The sequence below is a fragment of the Pseudophryne corroboree genome, chromosome 5 (assembly GCF_028390025.1).
Source record: "Pseudophryne corroboree isolate aPseCor3 chromosome 5, aPseCor3.hap2, whole genome shotgun sequence".
NCBI classification, from domain to species: domain Eukaryota; kingdom Metazoa; phylum Chordata; class Amphibia; order Anura; family Myobatrachidae; genus Pseudophryne; species Pseudophryne corroboree.
Window position 1 is genome coordinate 816473180 of NC_086448.1, and position 19246 is coordinate 816492425.

The following is a 19246-nucleotide window of genomic DNA, read 5'->3' on the forward strand; positions in this document are numbered from 1 at the left end:
TTTTAAGTCTCCCAGAAAAGACTGCAACTAAAAGGTAAGGGACCAGCAGTCGGGCAGGACTTTTTCATGCTTTATAGCCTGAAGCACTATTAGGGGCATACAAATCATCTGGCCAGATTAATCTATATATTCCCGTTTAATTGTTATGCACACCAGTGCCAGCAGGAATGTACTGGTGTCTGAACTGTTAGGGATGCAAAACAAATGAACTCACAGACAGACTGGGGAATATGACATTACGTACACAGAAGGTGATAGGGTAACAAAATAAACACAAAGTGAACAGAGAAGCCCAGAGGCTAAGAAACTGGGTGTCTCCCTAGTATTAGTAATGCTCAGATGGAAAAAGCAAGATGTTGTGTTTAATACGTAGAGAACCCGAAATACTGTTGCTAAGGGCAACAGCAAAACCCTAAAGGGTTACCAACGGGTGTGGCAGTAAACTCCTTGGTCAGAGATGGAATGATAGACACAAGGAGAGTCTCCACAATCCTAATCCTCACTTGCAGTGCACAGGTTCAGTTTACTGCCACTAAACTGACACCTGAACACCTTGCACAGTGAGACAGGATTTAGGCAGGCAAGTCTGAGAATACAGCCGCAAACTTGCTAAGTTCACAGAGTAGCAAAAGAACCCCAGCAAGTTAAACGACTGACTCCAGTCTTACTGCTAGGTCTGGATTCGCAGAGTAAAGTACCAAATCCCCAGGCCTATTTGCAGTAAGCAACAACAAATACAAAGCTACACAGTACTGGCTAACTTTCAGGAACTGACTAACCAACAAAGATTCAGCAGCATCTGCTTAACCTGAGAAGAGGCCCTATATAGCAGGTGCTGTCCACGCCCCACTCAGACCTCACAGACTGTGAGCACAAAAACCAGCACCGGATCCCCTGCCGTGCACAGAGCCTGCAACCACTGCACAGCAAAAGACCCGAACCGGAGTATCAGCTGCGCTCAGGCCACTTTGCCAGCACTTGTCTCCCGGTTGCCATGACGACGTGGCAGCACAGGGCAGGAGACCCTAACAGTACCCCCCCTCTGACGAGGGGTCAAAGAACCCCTACCACCGGGTTTATCGGGGAACTGCGAGAAGAAAGAGCGTATCAGTACCCACGACCGCTCCCCCGGGGCCATACCCCTTCCAGTGCACCAAAAATTACAGCCGACCCCGAACCATCTTGGAGTCAAGAATCCTTTCAACAACAAACTCCCTCTGGCCACGTATCAGAAGAGGGGAAGGTCATCCACTGGAAGAAGGATTACTAATCGCCCGTTTTAAAAGGGAACAATGAAATGTTTTATTGATACCCAAAGAACGGGGCAGATCTAACTGAAATGCCACCGGATTGATAACCCTGGTGATCTTATAAGGGCCGATGAACCGGGGGCCTAACTTATGAGATGGCTGTCTCAACTTCAAATTTTTGGTAGACAACCAGACGAAGTCTCCTAATTTGAAGCTGCAGGGTCTTTTCCGCTTATCAAAAACCCTTTTGGTCACTAATGACACAGACACAAGGGCTTTCTTCACTTTCCTCCAAATACCTCTAAGGACCGAAACCACAGAGGAACCACCAGGCGTGGAGTCCAGGGGGTCAAAAGAATTGGCCTTAGGATGATGCCCATACACACAAAGGAAGGGAGAGATCCCTGAAGCAGAGTGAGCCGCGTTGTTATAGGCAAACTCCGCCATGGACAGATGAGCAACCCAGTCAGTCTGACACTTGGAGACATAACACCTGAGGAACTGCTCCAAGGACTGGTTCACCCTTTCAGTCTGCCCATTAGACTGCGGATGGTAGCCTGACGACAAGCTGACAGAAATCTGGAGATCGGAACAAAATGCCCTCCAGAATTTGGCCACAAACTGGGATCCGCGGTCAGAGACCACATCAAGTGGCAACCCGTGGAGGCGCACAACATGCAGCATAAATAATTCAGACAGGCGTCTGGCCGATGGCAGCCCAACCAGTGGAACGAAGTGCGCCATCTTCGAAAACCTGTCAACGACAACCCAGATGGCTGTCATCCCCGAGGATTTGGGCAAGTCCACCACAAAATCCATTGAAATGTGGGTCCATGGCTTAGATGGGATAGAGAGTGGATGTAATGGGCCAACAGGAACCCCTTTAGGAGTCTTATTTCGGGCACAGATGTCACATGCCCAAACCCACTGATCCACATCCTTAGCCACCGAGGGCCACCACACCGCCCTAGATAGCAACTCCCGAGTTCTGGCAATACCCGGGTGACCTGCCGACTTCTTGGCATGGAATTCCAGGAACACTCGCTGTCTTAACCTAGGAGGCACAAACAAAAGACCTACCGGAAGGTCTGGAGGAGCCTGCTCCTGTGCTCTAAGGACTAATGACAAGAGGTCCTGGGTAATGCCCACTTTAATACATGATGGGGACACAATGGGCAACGGCTCCTTGGTGGTCTCCTGGATTGGAGCAAAACTCAGCGAGAGCACATCAGCCTTGATGTTTTTTGACCCAGGGCGATATGTTATCAAAAAATTAAAGCGAGCAAAAAACAAAGCCCATCGTGCCTGCCTGGCATTGAGACGCTTCGCTGACTCTAAATATGCCAGATTCTTATGGTCGGTGAGAATTGAGACCACAAACTTAGCCCCCTCAAGCCAGTGTCTCCATTCCTCGAGTGCATCCTTAATAGCCAACAATTCCCGGTTACCCACATCATAATTCATCTCGGCAGGCGAAAATTTACGGGAAAAGTAAGCACAGGGATGAAGGCGATTATCAGACACTCCCATCTGAGAGAGCACTGCCCCAATACCCATCTCAGAGGCATCCACCTCCACCACAAAAGGACGCTCTGGATCTGGGTGTCACAGCACCTTGGCCGATACAAATGCCCTTTTGAGACGGGCAAAAGCCGCTTTAGCCTCACAAGACCAGTGAGCAACATCCGCCCCTTTCTTAGTGAGTGCCACCAAGGGCGCCACTATAGACGAAAATCCAGCGATAAATCGTCTATAAAAATTTGCAAAGCCCAGGAAACGCTGAAGCGCCTTCAAACTAGTGGGCTGCACCCAATCCAGGACTGCCTGTACCTTGGAACCCTCCATTTGGAAACCTTCTGGGGAGATAATATATCCTAGAAATGCGATTTGCTGAACTTCAAATTCGCACTTCTCCAGCTTCGCCCCAAGCCGGTGGTCTCTGAGTTTCTGGAGGACTAAGCGTACATGCTTCCGATGTTCCTCCAGGGAATGGGAGAAGATTAGGATGTCATCTAAGTATACAACTAAGAATCTATCCAAATATTCCCTGAGTACATCATTCATGAAATCCTGGAAGACTGCCGGGGCATTACAGAGCCCAAAAGGCATCACCAAATATTCATAATGCCCTGAGTGGGTATTAAAGGCAGTCTTCCATTCATCCCCCTCTCTTATTCGGATTAGATTGTACGCACCGCGTAGGTCAATCTTAGAAAAAATGGTGGCAGTACGAAGCTGGTCAAACAAGACCGAAATGAGAGGCAGTGGGTATGAGTTTTTAATCGTGATACGGTTCAATTCCCTGAAGTCGATGCAGGGTCGCAACGAACCGTCCTTTTTACCCACGAAGAAGAACCCCGACCCAACTGGAGACTGTGAAGGTCTGATAAATCCCTTAGCCAAGTTCTCCTGAATGTACTCTGCCATAGCCTGAGTCTCAGGACGTGACAGGGAGTACAACCTGCTCTTGGGAAGCTTAGCATTTGGCAACAAATCAATGGCACAGTCATAGGGGCGATGGGGAGGTAGTACCTCTGCAACTTTTTTGGAGAACACGTCCGCAAAATCTGCATAACACCCTGGCAATCCTGGCAAACTTAGCTGCGAGAGCCTGACTGGAAGGCTCAAGCAACTCCTGAAACAATCAGTATCCCAACTAAGAATCTCCCCAGAGACCCAGTCAAATTGAGGATTGTGGGCCCTTAACCAGGGTAACCCCAACACCAATGGGGCAAAAGTACAGACAGTCACATAAAAGGACAATTTTTCAGAGTGTGTGGCTCCAATAAACAAAGAAATCTGGCTAGTGCAAGAGGTAATTTTACCTTGGGATAATGGTTCCCCGTTTAACCCACAAATCTCAATTTCCGATGCCAAGGGTACTAAGGGAACAGAGTGTTTCAGGGCGAATTGGCGGTCCATAAAAACCCCGTCGGCCCCACTGTCCACAAAGGCCTCAGTCTTGACAGTTTGACCGAGGATCTTCAAGGTCACCGGAATGATAAAAGACTTCTTGGGAAATTCTGACTTCTGGCCTGACAGGATATTTCCCATCACCCTCAGGCCCTGAAGTTTTCCGGCTTTTCTGGGCATGATACTACCACATGACCTTTATTCCCACAGTAAAAACACAACCCCTGCTGTCTCCTCCGCGTCTTCTCACGCAAGGAGAGGCGGGTAGCCCCAATCTGCATAGGCTCCTTGGAAAATTCCTCAGAGTCTGAGGTTCCCTTGGGAAAGAAGGAAACCTCGGTCTCCCTTTCAAGCCTACGCTCTCTCAGCCGTCTATCCACCCGGATGGATAACTGCATGAGCTGATCCAAGCTATCAGGCAAGGGATATTGTACCAGTTGGTCCTTTATCTGGTTAGAAAGACCTCTTCGGTACTGGTGTCTCAGGGCTGGGTCATTCCACTGGGTATCATGGGCCAACTTCCGAAACTCCGTACAGTAAACCTCAACTGGCCTTCGCCCTTGCTTAAGGATCGAAATCTGAGCCTCGGCTGAGGCCGTCTTGTCAGGGTCATCATACAACATGCCCAGTGCCGTAAAAAAAGCATCAACACTTTTAAGCGACGGACAGTCAGGCTGCAACCCATATGCCCAGACCTGTGGGTCTCCTTGTAGCAAGGAAATCACTATGCCCACCCGCTGAATCTCCGACCCAGAAGACTGAGGCCTAAGCCGGAAGTATAGCTTGCAGCTCTCCTTGAAACAAAAGAACTGCGAGCTATCTCCAGAAAAACGATCCGGGAGATTTACTTTCGGCTCCTTAACCCCTGAAGGTGCTGCTGCTGCGGGAGCTCCGCCAGCGGCCTGGGAGGTGTGCATTTTAATGGACAAATCATTAACTTGTCGAGTCAGGACCTGCACCTGATCGACCACCTGTTGCAAAGTATTTTGAGGGGTATGCTCCATATTCCCACAAAATTTCAACAGGAGTATTAGGCTGCTGAATATGTTATGCACACCAGTGCCTGCAGGAATGTACTGGTGTCTGAACTGTTAGGGATGCAAAACAAATGAACTCACAGACAGACTGGGGAATATGACATTACGTACACAGAAGGTGATAGGGTAACAAAATAAACACAAAGTGAACAGAGAAGCCCAGAGGCTAAGAAACTGGGTGTCTCCCTAGTATTAGGAATGCTCAGATGGAAAAAGCAAGATGTTGTGTTTTAATACGTAGAGAACCCGAAATGCTGTTGCTAAGGGCAACAGCAAAACCCTAAAGGGTTACCAACGGGTGTGGCAGTAAACTCCTTGGTCAGAGATGGAATGATAGACACAAGGAGAGTCTCCACAATCCTAATCCTCACTTGCAGTGCACAGGTTCAGCTTACTGCCACTAAACTGACACCTGAACACCTTGCACAGTGAGACAGGATTTAGACAGGCAAGTCTGAGAATACATCAGCAAACTTGCTAAGTTCACAGAGTAGCAAAAGAACCCCAGCAAGTTAAACGACTGACTCCAGTCTTACTGCTAGGTCTGAATTGGCAGAGTGTAGTACCAAATCCCCAGGCCTATTTGCAGTAAGCAACAACAAGTACAAAGCTACACAGTACTGGCTAACTTTCAGGAACTGACTAACCAACAAAGATTCAGCAGCATCTGCTTAACCTGAGAAGAGGCCCTATATAGCAGGTGCTGTCCACGCCCCACTCAGACCTCACAGACTGTGAGCACAAAAACCAGCACCGGATCCCCTGCTGTGCACAGAGCCTGCAACCACTGCACAGCAAAAGACCCGAACCGGAGTATCAGCTGCGCTCAGGCCACTCCGCCAGCACTTGTCTCCCGGTTGCCATGACGACGTGGCAGCACAGGGTAGGAGACCCTAACATTAATACTGTTGCATTTGCAGATATTGGACTTTAAATACAGGATTCAAGTATCTATAACATCATAACTCCCTTATTGCTACCATCTTTTTAAGGAGGAAGTGTACAAACCAATTGGTTTTTATTTGAAACAAATTATTTTTGTTTGAATGTAATATATAGATTCCTGTTGAGTGACAATTCTAACAATTAGAAATAGCTCTGTTGAAAGTAGTAGAAACTTAAGTGCAATATTGTTGATATATTTTAGAAGAGTTACAAGGTAACAGAAAATGCACAAATAGAGCTTTTTCCTTGCTACAGGTCTGGTTTCAGATTTGAGACATATAATATAATCTTGTTGAATCGTTCAGTGCAGAGGTATTATCGGGCGGTGATGTGTCTTATGTTTTGTTTTACACATTGTAACACTGTAGGGGTGCAAGGCGCCTTTTCCTGGGGAATATGGTAGCACGCAGCAGCTGAGGAACAACACAAGTCCAGTTTCTGGTACAACTGACCCCGGCCAGTTTTATTGAAACAGAAAATAAAACAAACCCCAAAATAAAAATACCTTGCCTGTCCGGCACTAACTAAACATAAGATATTCCTAACTGTCACTAAACAAAACACAGAGTTCTTCAGTACATACTGTATAGCTCACTTGCATCAGAAAGCGTGTCTCTCACACACAGATCCCTCAGCCTTCCCAGGCAGTCTGCCCATACTAATCAGGTTAGCAGCACTATAACACACTTACACAGCTGAAACCCTGATTAGCCCTCTGTGAGGCAAAAGACCCGAACTGGGCCCAATGTCTAGAACTCGCCTTATCTCTCTCTCAGAGCCTTTACCCAGCTTTTACAGCAAACTGAAAAGGTTCAGACAAAACAAAAAGCATTTTTCCTAGAAGTTAACATTTTCTAAAACATGTAAGACAAGAACCTGGGACAAATATACCTGCCCTCAAACACTATCCCAGTGTTCTTGTCACATATCCCCCTCCCCTGTTTCGACCTAGGGGCCGGAACACTTGTAGCCCCCAAACAGAAGATGCGAGACAATGCATCTGCGTTGGCCAATTGTGTTCCCGGTCTATGTTCGACAGTAAACTTAAAGTCCTGCAACGCTAGAAACCATCTAGTTACACGAGCATTCTTGCCTCTATTTACATACATCCATTTTAAAGGGGCATGGTCTGTCACTAGTCTGAATTGTCTACCCAAGAGGTAATATCTCAAGGTATCTAGTGCCCACTTAATGGCCAAAGCCTCCTTTTCCACAATGGCATACCTTTTTTCATGCTCATTGAGTTTCCTACTCAAATAAATGATAGGGTGTTCGTCCCCATCTCTGGTTTGGGACAGCACAGCACCTATCCCTACCTCTGAGGCATCTGTCTGTACCACAAATTCTTTTGAAAAATCTGGTGTTATCAACACCGGTTGTGAACACAAAGCCACTTTTAACGCTTGGAACGCCTTTTCTGCATCAGGGTTCCATTTCACCACATTTGACTGCTTCCCTTTGGTAAGGTCTGACAACGGCACCGCTGTGGTCGCAAAATTAGGAATAAACCGTCTATAGTACCCAGTAATTCCCAAAAAAGCCCTTACCTGTTTTTTATTCACTGGACGAGGCCAGTTTTGAATAGCATCAACTTTATTCAATTGGGGCCTAATCAGACCTCTGCCTATGGTGAAGCCCAAGTATTTGACCTCCTCCATTGCGAGGCAGCACTTCTTTGGGTTAGCAGTTAACCCTGCCTCTCTGATTGAGTCCAGTACTGCTTGTACTTTAACCAAATGGGACCCCCAGTCTGTACTGTGAATTACAACATCATCCAAATAGGCAGCTGCATATTTTCTATGGGGCCTCAAAATTTTATCCATCGCCCGTTGAAAGGTTGCTGGAGCCCCATGCAACCCAAAGGGTAACATCTTATACTGGTACAGCCCCTCCGGAACCGAAAAGGCTGTTTTTTCTTTGGCGCTATCAGATAAAGGTATTTGCCAGTAACCTTTGGTCAGGTCCAATGTGGTGAGAAACCTGGCTGTTCCCAGCCTTTCTACAAGCTCATCCACACGGGGCATGGGGTATGCGTCAAACTTGGACACCTCATTTAACTTACGAAAGTCATTACAGAAGCGTATGCTACCGTCGGGCTTCGGGATGAGCACTATGGGACTGGACCACTCACTGTTAGACTCCTCTATGACTCCAAGTTCTAACATGGTTTTAACTTCCTTAGAAATAGCTTCTCACATCTGTTGATAACCGTGATTCCCACAGTTTCCAAAAATGAGGAAAATCCCTCCCTATTATGGCCTCATGCACCAAGGTAGGGACCAGTCCCACTTTAACCATTGCTGACCCACAACAAGTTTCTATATTCACCTCAGCAGTGGCATAATGTTGGGTATCCCCATGTATGCAAGTTACCCCAATAGGTATTTGCTGGACCTTTAAGGGGTTCACTAACCCAGCTTTCACGAGGGTAACTAAACTTCCTGAATCTAGCAAGGCCTCTACCCGGTTACCCTCTAAGAACACATCACACATTTGTTTTTCCAGCTCAGGTGAAGGTACCACAGTACAGGCTAACCTAGCAAAGAAAGACATTCTGCGACATTCAAAGGCAGCATCACATTGCATGGGTTCTTGCATGACTGGGCAATTGGCAACAACATGACCTGGCATACCACATCTAAAACATTTAACCACACGATTATCAACCCGTTTGGGCAACATAGACCGTTCTAGCCCCATTGGCCTGTCTCCAGGGCCAGTGTTTACAGTCTCTCCAGCCTTGCGTTCTCTTAACCGCCCAGCAACGTTTTCCCACGGAACAGTCTTACCAGTCTTTACTGAAGGGCGCTGTCGAGGATCTATGGGTTGCTGGGTGGTCATCAGTAGTTCCTCTGCTGCCAAATACCGCTCTACCATGTCTACTAATTGGTCAGCAGTACCCGGGTTTCCATGGCTCACCCACTTGCGCAGGACCATGGGCAAAGATCTCAAGTAGCGGTCCATGACGACTCTTTCAACCATCTGGGGACCAGTTAATGTCTCTGGCTGTAGCCATTTTTTTGTTAGCTGAATAAGGTCGTGCATCTGAGAGCGCGGAGGCTTCTCCATGGCGTACACCCAACGGTGCACCCGTTGTGCTCGTACTGACAGCGTGACTCCCAGGCGGGTCAGGATCTCAGTCTTTAGTTTATCATAGTCCCGAGCCTCAGCAGGGCTTAAATCAAAGTACGCTTTTTGGGGCTCACCTGACAGAAAAGGTGCCAGCAGACTGGCCCACTGTGCTTTTGGCCAGTTCTCACGCTCTGCAGTCCTTTCAAACGTGGTCAAGTAGGCCTCCACATCATCAGCCTCTGTCATTTTCTGCAAGAAGTGACTGGCCCGTATAGAACTAGAGCTGGTCGGAGCACTGACGGCCACATCTCCAATCCGGGCTGCAAGGCTCTGCACCACTTCTGTTAAGGCCTCTCTATCCTGACGCTGTTGCCGGTAAAGTTCGTCAATAGCCACCTGCTGCTGTCTCCTATTTTCCTCCATTGCCACCTGCTGCTGTCGGTTGGCCTCCTGCTGAGCCGCTGTAGCTTGCAGCAAGGCTTTAAGCAGATCCTCCATGTCGACAGATTTTTCAGGCGGCTTTGTAGCTGCTTTCACCCAAGACATATATCAAACCCTCAGGGGTGAGTCTCAGTAACTTCACACTGGGCTGTATCTGCATAAACCACCGTTTTCTGCAGGCCTCACAAAGCTGCTGCTTTCACTTATGCGCAGAACGGGGTTGCTCGCATTCTCCACCAAGTTGTAACACTGTAGGGGTGCAAGGCGCCTTTTCCTGGGGAATATGGTAGCACGCAGCAGCTGAGGAACAACACAAGTCCAGTTTCTGGTACAACTGACCCCGGCCAGTTTTATTGAAACAGAAAATAAAACAAACCCCAAAATAAAAATACCTTGCCTGTCCGGCACTAACTAAACATAAGATATTCCTAACTGTCACTAAACAAAACACAGAGTTCTTCAGTACATACTGTATAGCTCACTTGCATCAGAAAGCGTGTCTCTCACACACAGATCCCTCAGCCTTCCCAGGCAGTCTGCCCATACTAATCAGGTTAGCAGCACTATAACACACTTACACAGCTGAAACCCTGATTAGCCCTCTGTGAGGCCAAAGACCCGAACTGGGCCCAATGTCTAGAACTCGCCTTATCTCTCTCTCAGAGCCTTTACCCAGCTTTTACTGCAAACTGAAAAGGTTCAGACAAAACAAAAAGCATTTTTCCTAGAAGTTAACATTTTCTAAAACATGTAAGACAAGAACCTGGGACAAATATACCTGCCCTCAAACACTATCCCAGTGTTCTTGTCACAACATATATTTATTTGAAGTTTTAAGCAAACCATTTTAAAGTAAATAAAAAAAATTTTATTAGATTAATTGATTCATTCTATTTCTGTGCGCTGCAATCTTGCTGTTCTCCATTTAGATTTTTCTACTGCACAGAAATTGCACTTTATTAGCGCTGGGTCAATCTCTGTATATATCCCCCCCTAAGTACCTCGAAGCTGGGAGGCTGTTGCCATCAGCCTCCCTGTGCCTAAACTCTAAAAAAAAAAAATATAGAAAAGCTCCTATGGAGCTCCCCTAGCTGTGACCGGCTCCTCCGGGCACATTTTCTAAACTGAGTCTGGTAGGAGGGGCATAGAGGAAGGAGCCAGCCCACACTATTAAACTCCTAAAGTGCCAGTGGCTCCTGGTGGACCCGTCTATACCCCATGGTACTAATGTGGACCCCAGCATCCTCTAGGACGTAAGAGAAAAGATGTTAAAGTTAACCGCAAACTTAAGCAGACAGGTGAGCAACCAATCAAATTCTAGCTATTATTTTATAGACTGTACTATATAAATGCTATCAACAATCTGATTGGTTGCTATGGCCAACAGCTCCAGCAGTCTTGTATAAATATCTCTCCCCATTTGATAAATTTCCCCAAGTGTCAGTTACACATATCGGCATAGGAACGGTAACATTATAACATGTTTAGCATAGGCAAGGAAACATTACACAGGTGGTAATTATATACCGTCAGTATATGTAGAGTTACTTGTGAAGAACAACTTTCAAATCTGCAGCTTCCATGTAAAGTCCTAAGAAATATCTAAATAAATACTTAGACAAAAATAGAAATATCTCTGATTTTTAAAATATTTTTATTGATTAAAAAAATTCTAAGAGTTTGTATTATGCTGCTGGTTCCATTTTTATACATAGGGGCCTGATTCTGAGTCGCAAAAAATGCCGTTGTTCACGTAGCGATTATTTGCAATTGCGTATGCATGGAAATTGCTTCTGTTTTATATTGTGCGCCAATGCTGACTATTTGTTTTGTATCATCTGTGTGCACTACAGTTATGAGACGGGCACCAGCTTTGTCAAACGATGGAATTCTACTCAGCGATGTCAGTGTGGCCAGCACAGTCCTTAGCACATACAGAAGCCAGTATACCGTCACCATTACGCCATACAACTGCGGATACAATTTCCCCCTATTTGCTGTTGGATTAGCAGAGGTACGTGCGGACATAAATAGCCAGTGAGAAGAGACAGTGGGGGTCATTCCGAGTTGATCGCTCGCTAGCAGTTTTTAGCAGCCGTACAAATGCTATGCCGCCTCCCACTTGGAGTGTATTTTAGCTTAGCAGAAGTGCGAACGAAAGGATCGCTGAGCGGCTACATAATAATTTTGTGCTATTTCAGAGTATATTCAAACCTACTCAGCGCTTGTGATCACTTCAGACTGTTCAGCTCCTGTTTTGACGTCACGAACACACCCTGCGTTCGCCCAGCCACGCCTGCATTTTTCCTGGCACGCCTACGTTTTTTCGAACACTCCCTGAAAACGGTCAGTTGACACCCAGAAACGCCCACTTCATGTCAATCACTCTGCGGCCAGCAGTGCGACTGAAAAGCTTCGCTAGACCTTGTGTGAAACTACATCGGCCGTTGTGAAAGTACGTTGCGCGTGCGCATTGCGCCGCATACGCATGCGCAGAAGTGCCTTTTTTTGCTTCATCGCTGTGCAGCGAACATTTTCAGCTAGCGCTCAACTCGGAATGACACCCCGTGATCCTGACAGGATAGCTTATAGTTCTAGCTAACTGCAATAGGATAACTACAGTAGGCAAGCTTTCATGGAACTACAGACCAGTGACAGTGTTGGCCACACAAAACACCCTGTAATAGTGAAACAGAGCTAAACGTATGGTGAAAACACAGGCCCTCATTCCGAGTCGTTCGCTCGGTAAATTTCTTCGCATCGCAATGAATTTCTGCTTAGTGCGCATGCGCAATATCCGCACTGCGACTGCGCCAAGTAAATTTGCTATGAAGAAAGTATTTTTACTCACGGCTTTTTCTTCGCTCCGGCGATCGTAGTGTGATTGACAGGAAATGGGTGTTACTGGGCGGAAACAGGCCGTTTTAAGGGCGTGTGGGAAAAAACGCTAACGTTTCCGGAAAAAACGCGGGAGTGGCTGGAGAAACGGAGGAGTGTCTGGGCGAATGCTGGGTGTGTTTGTGACGTCAAACCAGGAACGACAAGCACAGAACTGATCGCAGATGCCGAGTAAGTCTGAAGCTACTCTGAAACTGCTAAGAAGTTTGTAATCGCAATATTGCGAATCTTTCGTTCGCAATTTTAAGAAGCTAAGATTCACTCCCAGTAGGCGGCGGCTTAGCGTGTGCAATACTGCTAAAATCGCCTTGCGAACGAACAACTCGGAATGAGGGCCACAGTTTTATACATGCTCATTTTGTTTCATTCATTCTGGGCAGCACGGTGCCACAGTGGCATGTTCATCCCGCACTTGCATGGGTATCTTCCGGGTGCTCTAGTTTCCCTATGTACTCCAAAAACCTACTGGTAGTTTAACTGGCTAAAATGGTAATTGGTGTTAGAGGTGGGGCTGCAGCATAGTCCAAAATTGAAATAGTGGAGCCACACCAACTGCCACCCCAAACACTGCCAAACATTGCCTGCCAGGACTTATTGACAGTTGGTGTGGCTCCCCTATTTGAATTTTGGACCGTGCTGCAGCCCCACCTCTAGGGCCACCATTGGCCGGCACTGTATAAGCAGGGCTGACAAGACTTCAGGTCATAATACGTGCCGGGGGTGTGGCCACCGGAGGGGTATGGCTGCACCTCCTTTGCTGTATACTCTAATATGGTATGCGCCACCTTGAAGAGACATTGCATGCACCAAGGGTATGGTAGCGGCATCACAGGGTGGCGGGGTTACATCATCCCCTACATCCCCAGGCTGATACACTGGCCACCGCCTGGGTTATATATACACCCCCTCCCACTCAGGTACCAGTTATAAAAATTAGTAAGTAATAAATATAATGACATTAAATAATAAATGTTATCTCTTTCTGTGATGTTATTTTATTTCTCCTTTCGAACAGAATATGCAGAACCGTACCAGTACTGCCATCTACGGTACATCGTCATGGACCACTGGGTCCTCTATCCAAATAAACCGCACCCAGACAGCGTCTCCTCCCATTGGGGGAACATTTAGTATCCAAGCTTATGGGAAAGAAATAACAGGTAAGGTTATGTATACTGTAGCTTCATGATTCCAGTCAGGATAGGAGAGGACTTATCGGGTGGTTCTTTTGGACCATGAAATCTTAATTATACCTCACCTTTAATTTGCAATATTCTGTTCTCACTGCACTTTTGTTCCAGTCTCCGTTCAGATCCCTCCGCCATTATCCAGCTCCTGCCTCTGGAGGTCGTGGGGTCACGCATGCACAGTAGCACTACCTAGTGCTACTACTGAAGTAGTGGTGAAATGATTCGCGGAGACAGGCCGCAAATAGAAAACTTCACTTTTAGAATAGATATGGAAATCTTAATTATTAAGGCCCGGGTTCGAATAACAGGTCGACAGTGTCTAGGTCAACCATTGCCGTGTTGACCTTTTGACACTGTCGACTTTTTTTAAACTGTCGACCTTATCCACTTTTTGCCTTTTACCTGTCAACCTTTTGTCCCTGTCGACCTTTTCACCCTGTTGACCTAGTGCATGTTGACCATATGGGGTTGATCTAATGACTGTCTAGACACTGTAGATCTTCAATGCCACACCCATCAGGGGCAGTCCGGCCCCCTATAATTATCATAATGAATAGGCCCCATACAGAGGCCACAGCGGGGGTAACAGAGCTATTAGAACAATAGTAGAATTAATAACAACCAGAATCCTCGTGTTGTTTGTCCTATTGCAGGCCTTGCTGTGGACATATCAGCAGTTGATCTAAAATACGCCCTAGAAACCGTCCCGGATATGGGACAAGTATCTATCATATCCAGCTATGGAGACTGCAGGGGATACACGTCACAGATAAAGTTCCTCACAGCGACGGGATACCAGCCTCTCTTACAGGTACAAATATTTATATTTACGTCCATGTGGCATATATAATAGGGTCTGTGTTTGGCGGAAGTGTGGAATGCTGGCCAATCTCTGAGGGTTTTTTTTAAAACGCCAATCATTTACAGGGAAAAACCATGTCTTGTAAGTGATTGCCACTTTAACAAAATCTACGAGATCGACAGGCAACCCACACCTCCAGCAAAAACGGACCCTATTGCATATGCCCGCATGTGTCTGGCATGTGATTGGTCCCCTGGTTTCCAGTGACCCCAGGGTATGACCAGAGCAGAGATAAGCATTGCAGGCACAGCTTTAGTAGGGAACCTGCAGGATCACTAGTTCCATATGATTGCATTTCATACACTTAAATACCGAGCAAGGGACCGTTGCCATGTTCCCGTGATTTCTGTGCTGCACATGCGCAAACCTTCAGTAAAATGGCAGCCACGCCATTTGCCCAGTGATATCTGCGCTGGACTTCAGAGAGGCAGTATAATATATGGGTGCACAGTGTGCGGTGTGGCTCCCCCCAGGAGCGAATCTATGAAGGGTGCACACCCTGCATCCATTATAATGTAGATTCACCTATGCATAAAGCAGCCATTGATGAGTTACATTACTGTGCTGCTACTGGCAACGTGAACCTGAGGTGAAGATACCCGGGAAGGTAGAGGTATAAAAGATATGGAAATCTTATGACAGTCACCGTTGGTAACTATGACTGCCTGTCCCAATTTAGTTGAACATCTGTCATCTCTTGCCACTATTACTTATCAGATATTTATTTATTTATTTTGTATCTTGGTGTGTGTGCAGTTTGTCATGACTGGCCAGATGATTCTCCAGATACATCAATCTGAGAATCGCCACCAGTGACCTCAGCACATGTTGTTAATGAAAACCTGGTAACTGCCACCAGCAAAAAGAAACACAAAACATGAATGTATGGATACAAGACAGTATTTTGCAGCTATCTGCATCCAGAATTATTAATTGCACACCCACTTACACTTAGCTACATAGCTTAGGCCTCACAGGCTCGTAGATTCACCGAGAGACATGGAGAATATACTAGATTTGCTTATCTTTTAATCAAAACAAAATAATCCAAGGTACAATTATAAAAAATGGACAGGAGATACAGTACATATAAATCTCAGAAAAAATAATACAGGAGATAATATTTCAGAAGCCTAACACTAACTCAAAAGAACTTCGGATGTGGGGGACTTCACAATTCAGGATGATTACTGTTGTTCCAATTGTAAAGCACCACGGAATAAGCTGCGCTATATAAGAAACTGTTAATAAATAAATGACATATGTAATGTTATGAATAAAGGACACTGCAGATTATCAGTGTTCAGAGTTCTTATTCGTTTTCCTTTTAACATTTCCAAATGATCGTCTCCAATAACTTTGCCCTACTAGTGTAACATTTTACTTACACAATTCTCATTTCTCTCTTCTATATGTGTTTCATGCTTTGTATGTTCTTGTTTTTGTTATAACTTATGAAAGTTTTTATATTCCCAAGCAAGCAGCTTCATGCAGTCAGTGAACAGATTACACAAAAACATCACTGGCTATCACAATATTGTGTTTACATAATTATCTGTGTTACCAGGTAAACGATTCCGCTGTCACCGGCTTAAATGCTGCAGTATCCGCAGTAAAAATTAGCAGTGGAGGCCTGTTTCGCCAGCAGATACTTGGGGATCTGTTGAGGACGGTGCACAATACACCACAGGTAGAGTGGATCTGTTAAATGCATTACAGTGAACTATACCAGTTATTCATTGACTAAAGGTGGAAAAACAAATAATGAATCTCCTTACTAAAATGCATCAGAGACAGGAATATGGCAGTATGTTGTGTTGTGTGCTGCATCATGTAATTACCTTTATTTCCTAACAACTTCCAGGATTATAGATAGACAGACAGACAGACAGACAGACAGACAGACAGATAGATAGATAGATAGATAGATAGATAGATAACAAGCTTGCCCCCAAATCTATCCAATCAGAATATATTGTTTCTGTGCTTGATCCCCACGTATAACAGTAGCGCAGAAATGCATTTTAGTGATCTGATGCTCTTAGACCTATTGCACAGGTAATAAAACATGAAAGAAGGCTATAGGGCTCCATAGGGTAACGCGATGGTGTTGCCCACCAAATCCAAGCTCCAGAATGTCCAGTACCTTATTCCGGAGATTGGTATAAAATCTCAATATATATAGTCTGGGGCAGAGAAGGGAAAGGGGGGACATGAGAGAAACTTTCAAATATATCAAGGTACAGGAGGGAAACATTCTTCATATGAAGAGAAGTAATAGAACACGAGGACATGCACTGAGACTGGACGGGGAGGGGGAAGGGGGTTCAGGAGAAATATGAGGAAAGATTACTTCACAGAAAGGGTAGTGGACAAGGGGAATAGCCTCCCAGCAGAGGTGGTAGAGGCTAAGACAGTAGAGCTTTTTAAACATGCATGGGATAGACATAAGAAATAAGGATCAAATAAGGTTTGAGATAAAATATGGTAAAAAAAAAAGGGCAGACTACATGGGCCAAGTGGTTCTTATCTGCTGTCAAATTCTATGTTTTTATATTTCTATGATTGGTATATACGAGAAAGGCAGGCAAAACTGCATTTCAAGAGGTTTGGCCGCAGTTTAAGCTTTAATGCATCCCATTCTATATCTCCCAACATCCCATGCAGTTCTTATTCTACATAAACCGCTCTCCACCACCGACACTAAATTATGACTTGTTTCGTCTGCAGATTGAAGTCTACATAAATGGTCTCCCATCAAAATGCTCCGGAAACTGTGGCTACACCTGGAGTGCGCAACAAACACCAGTTGTTCATTCCCTGAATACAGGTATTTGCCCACCTAATTTAGCATATAATTTAGCACTGTGCACACTCTGGAACCAAGAGTACGCAAGTGTGAGCTGCTGTATGTAGAGTTGTAGATATCTGGGCTGTAATGGGGTGTTCTCATGTAGCCAAAGTCATGTCAGGGTGCGTCTGCGGAATTGCAGGATATGCAGGATATGCAGAATTGTCCGGAAATATAAATGTGCTTGTTCTCACTTTTTGGACACTTTATTTACACCAAGGATAGTGAGCAGTGATGATGATAAAGACGGATGTCAGACCACGCATAAGGCTTGAACGGGCGCACCACAAAATAGATTCCAGCTCTGCGCACCAGGCCCAGACCCCACCCCCTCACCCGACAGCAGCAGCTGCAGCTCTTATCCTCAGCCCAGTTACGCTGCTGTGTGTGCTGGGCTGCAGTGTGGCCAGGGAGGCGCGTAAACTACTATTTTGTTTGTACTTTTTTTTCTAAGGGTGCATGGTCACGCCTCCTGTGATTAGGCCACACACCCTTAAAAGTACCTGGTCCCAGTCAGGCTCTCTACTGCACTGCATGCAAAGCGTTAGGGTCTGCATCCAAGCTGCGTTCACCCCTGCATCAAGATCAAGGTTTCAGTATTATACTTTCTAGAGAAGACAAAGTTGCTCAAAGCAACCAATCAGATTCTACCTATCATGTTATAGAGCCTACTAGATAAATAACAGGCAGAATCTGGTTAGTTGCTATGAGCAACACCTCCACGTGTCCTCTTTTGAAGGCTTGATACATCTTCCCCTCAGTCCTGATAATACAGGTGCTTGAACATGGTTTTCAATGTAATTTGTAGACGTGATCATGGAATAAACTCTTTAATATCCGGCCCCTGAAACAGGGTTTTTTCCACTATGTTGCAGGGCAGAGTTCACTAAAGTCGCACTTAATGTTTATAATCGTTTTTTCCCAGTTGTGAGCGGGGAAGACCAGTTGCTGATAATTAACGGAAGCGGGTTCTCTAACAGTTTTGCCAAAGACACAACCTCCGTCACAATCGGCAATCTCTCCTGCACAATTCTTAGCCTCACCGGTAAGTCAGATGTTGCCGAATAATACAAATACTAAAATAAGCCTATTTAGGGGCAGATTTAACAAGTGATATTACTGATATCACTAGTTACTAATCTTAAATGGTGCTCCAGCCAATCATCTCCTAACTGCCATGTGTTTGAAAAATGACAGGAGCTGATTGGTTGGAACAGCATTTCAAATTAATAATGAGAGATAACATGAATATCACTTGTTGTTAAGTCTGTCCAACAGGGGTATTCAATTATGCGTGGTTAATTTCCGCACAGGAGAGCAGAGATTGCCCTGCACATGAATCCCCGAAGTCGGACTGAACCTTACAGCTCCATGAGAAAAGAAACAGCAAAATTGGGGGTTTGCGTACAGGAAACACCCATCGATTCCACAGTTTATGCAGAATCATTGGATTTCCGCAACTGAATCCCGAATTTTAGGCACAAGATAAAGGCTATTTAATTAAATAGCCATTCCCGTGCCACAGGGATTTTAGCCGGCAATTAGATGGGGTTTAATTGAATACCCCCTAAGAGTCTTATTATTACCTACTATCTACTATTTAATTGCCTTGGACTATTATGTTACCCATTACATTAATACCCGCTATGTCCTATTATTGTAATCTGCTGTAATAATAGATGCCAGGACAGCTTGTGGACACCAAGTTTTGAGCTTCCTGAAATCCACGTGATATTTATGGTAACTTTGCATTTAGGAGATGGGAAAGTTTTTGAAAAAACAGGGAA

The 19246-nt window shown here is 45.5% G+C and overlaps 1 protein-coding gene across 1 annotated transcript in view; it reads left to right on the forward strand.

The window, feature by feature from the left end:
- PKHD1L1 (PKHD1 like 1) overlaps nt 1-19246 on the forward strand; it is a 330520-nt gene that overhangs the window by 54264 nt on the left and 257010 nt on the right. The window contains exons 23-28 of the mRNA XM_063925269.1: nt 11510-11695; nt 13592-13716; nt 14400-14557; nt 16176-16298; nt 17339-17438; nt 18385-18504. Of these exons, the coding sequence (XP_063781339.1) occupies nt 11510-11695; nt 13592-13716; nt 14400-14557; nt 16176-16298; nt 17339-17438; nt 18385-18504 (812 nt within the window). The remainder of the gene's footprint in view (nt 1-11509; nt 11696-13591; nt 13717-14399; nt 14558-16175; nt 16299-17338; nt 17439-18384; nt 18505-19246) is intronic.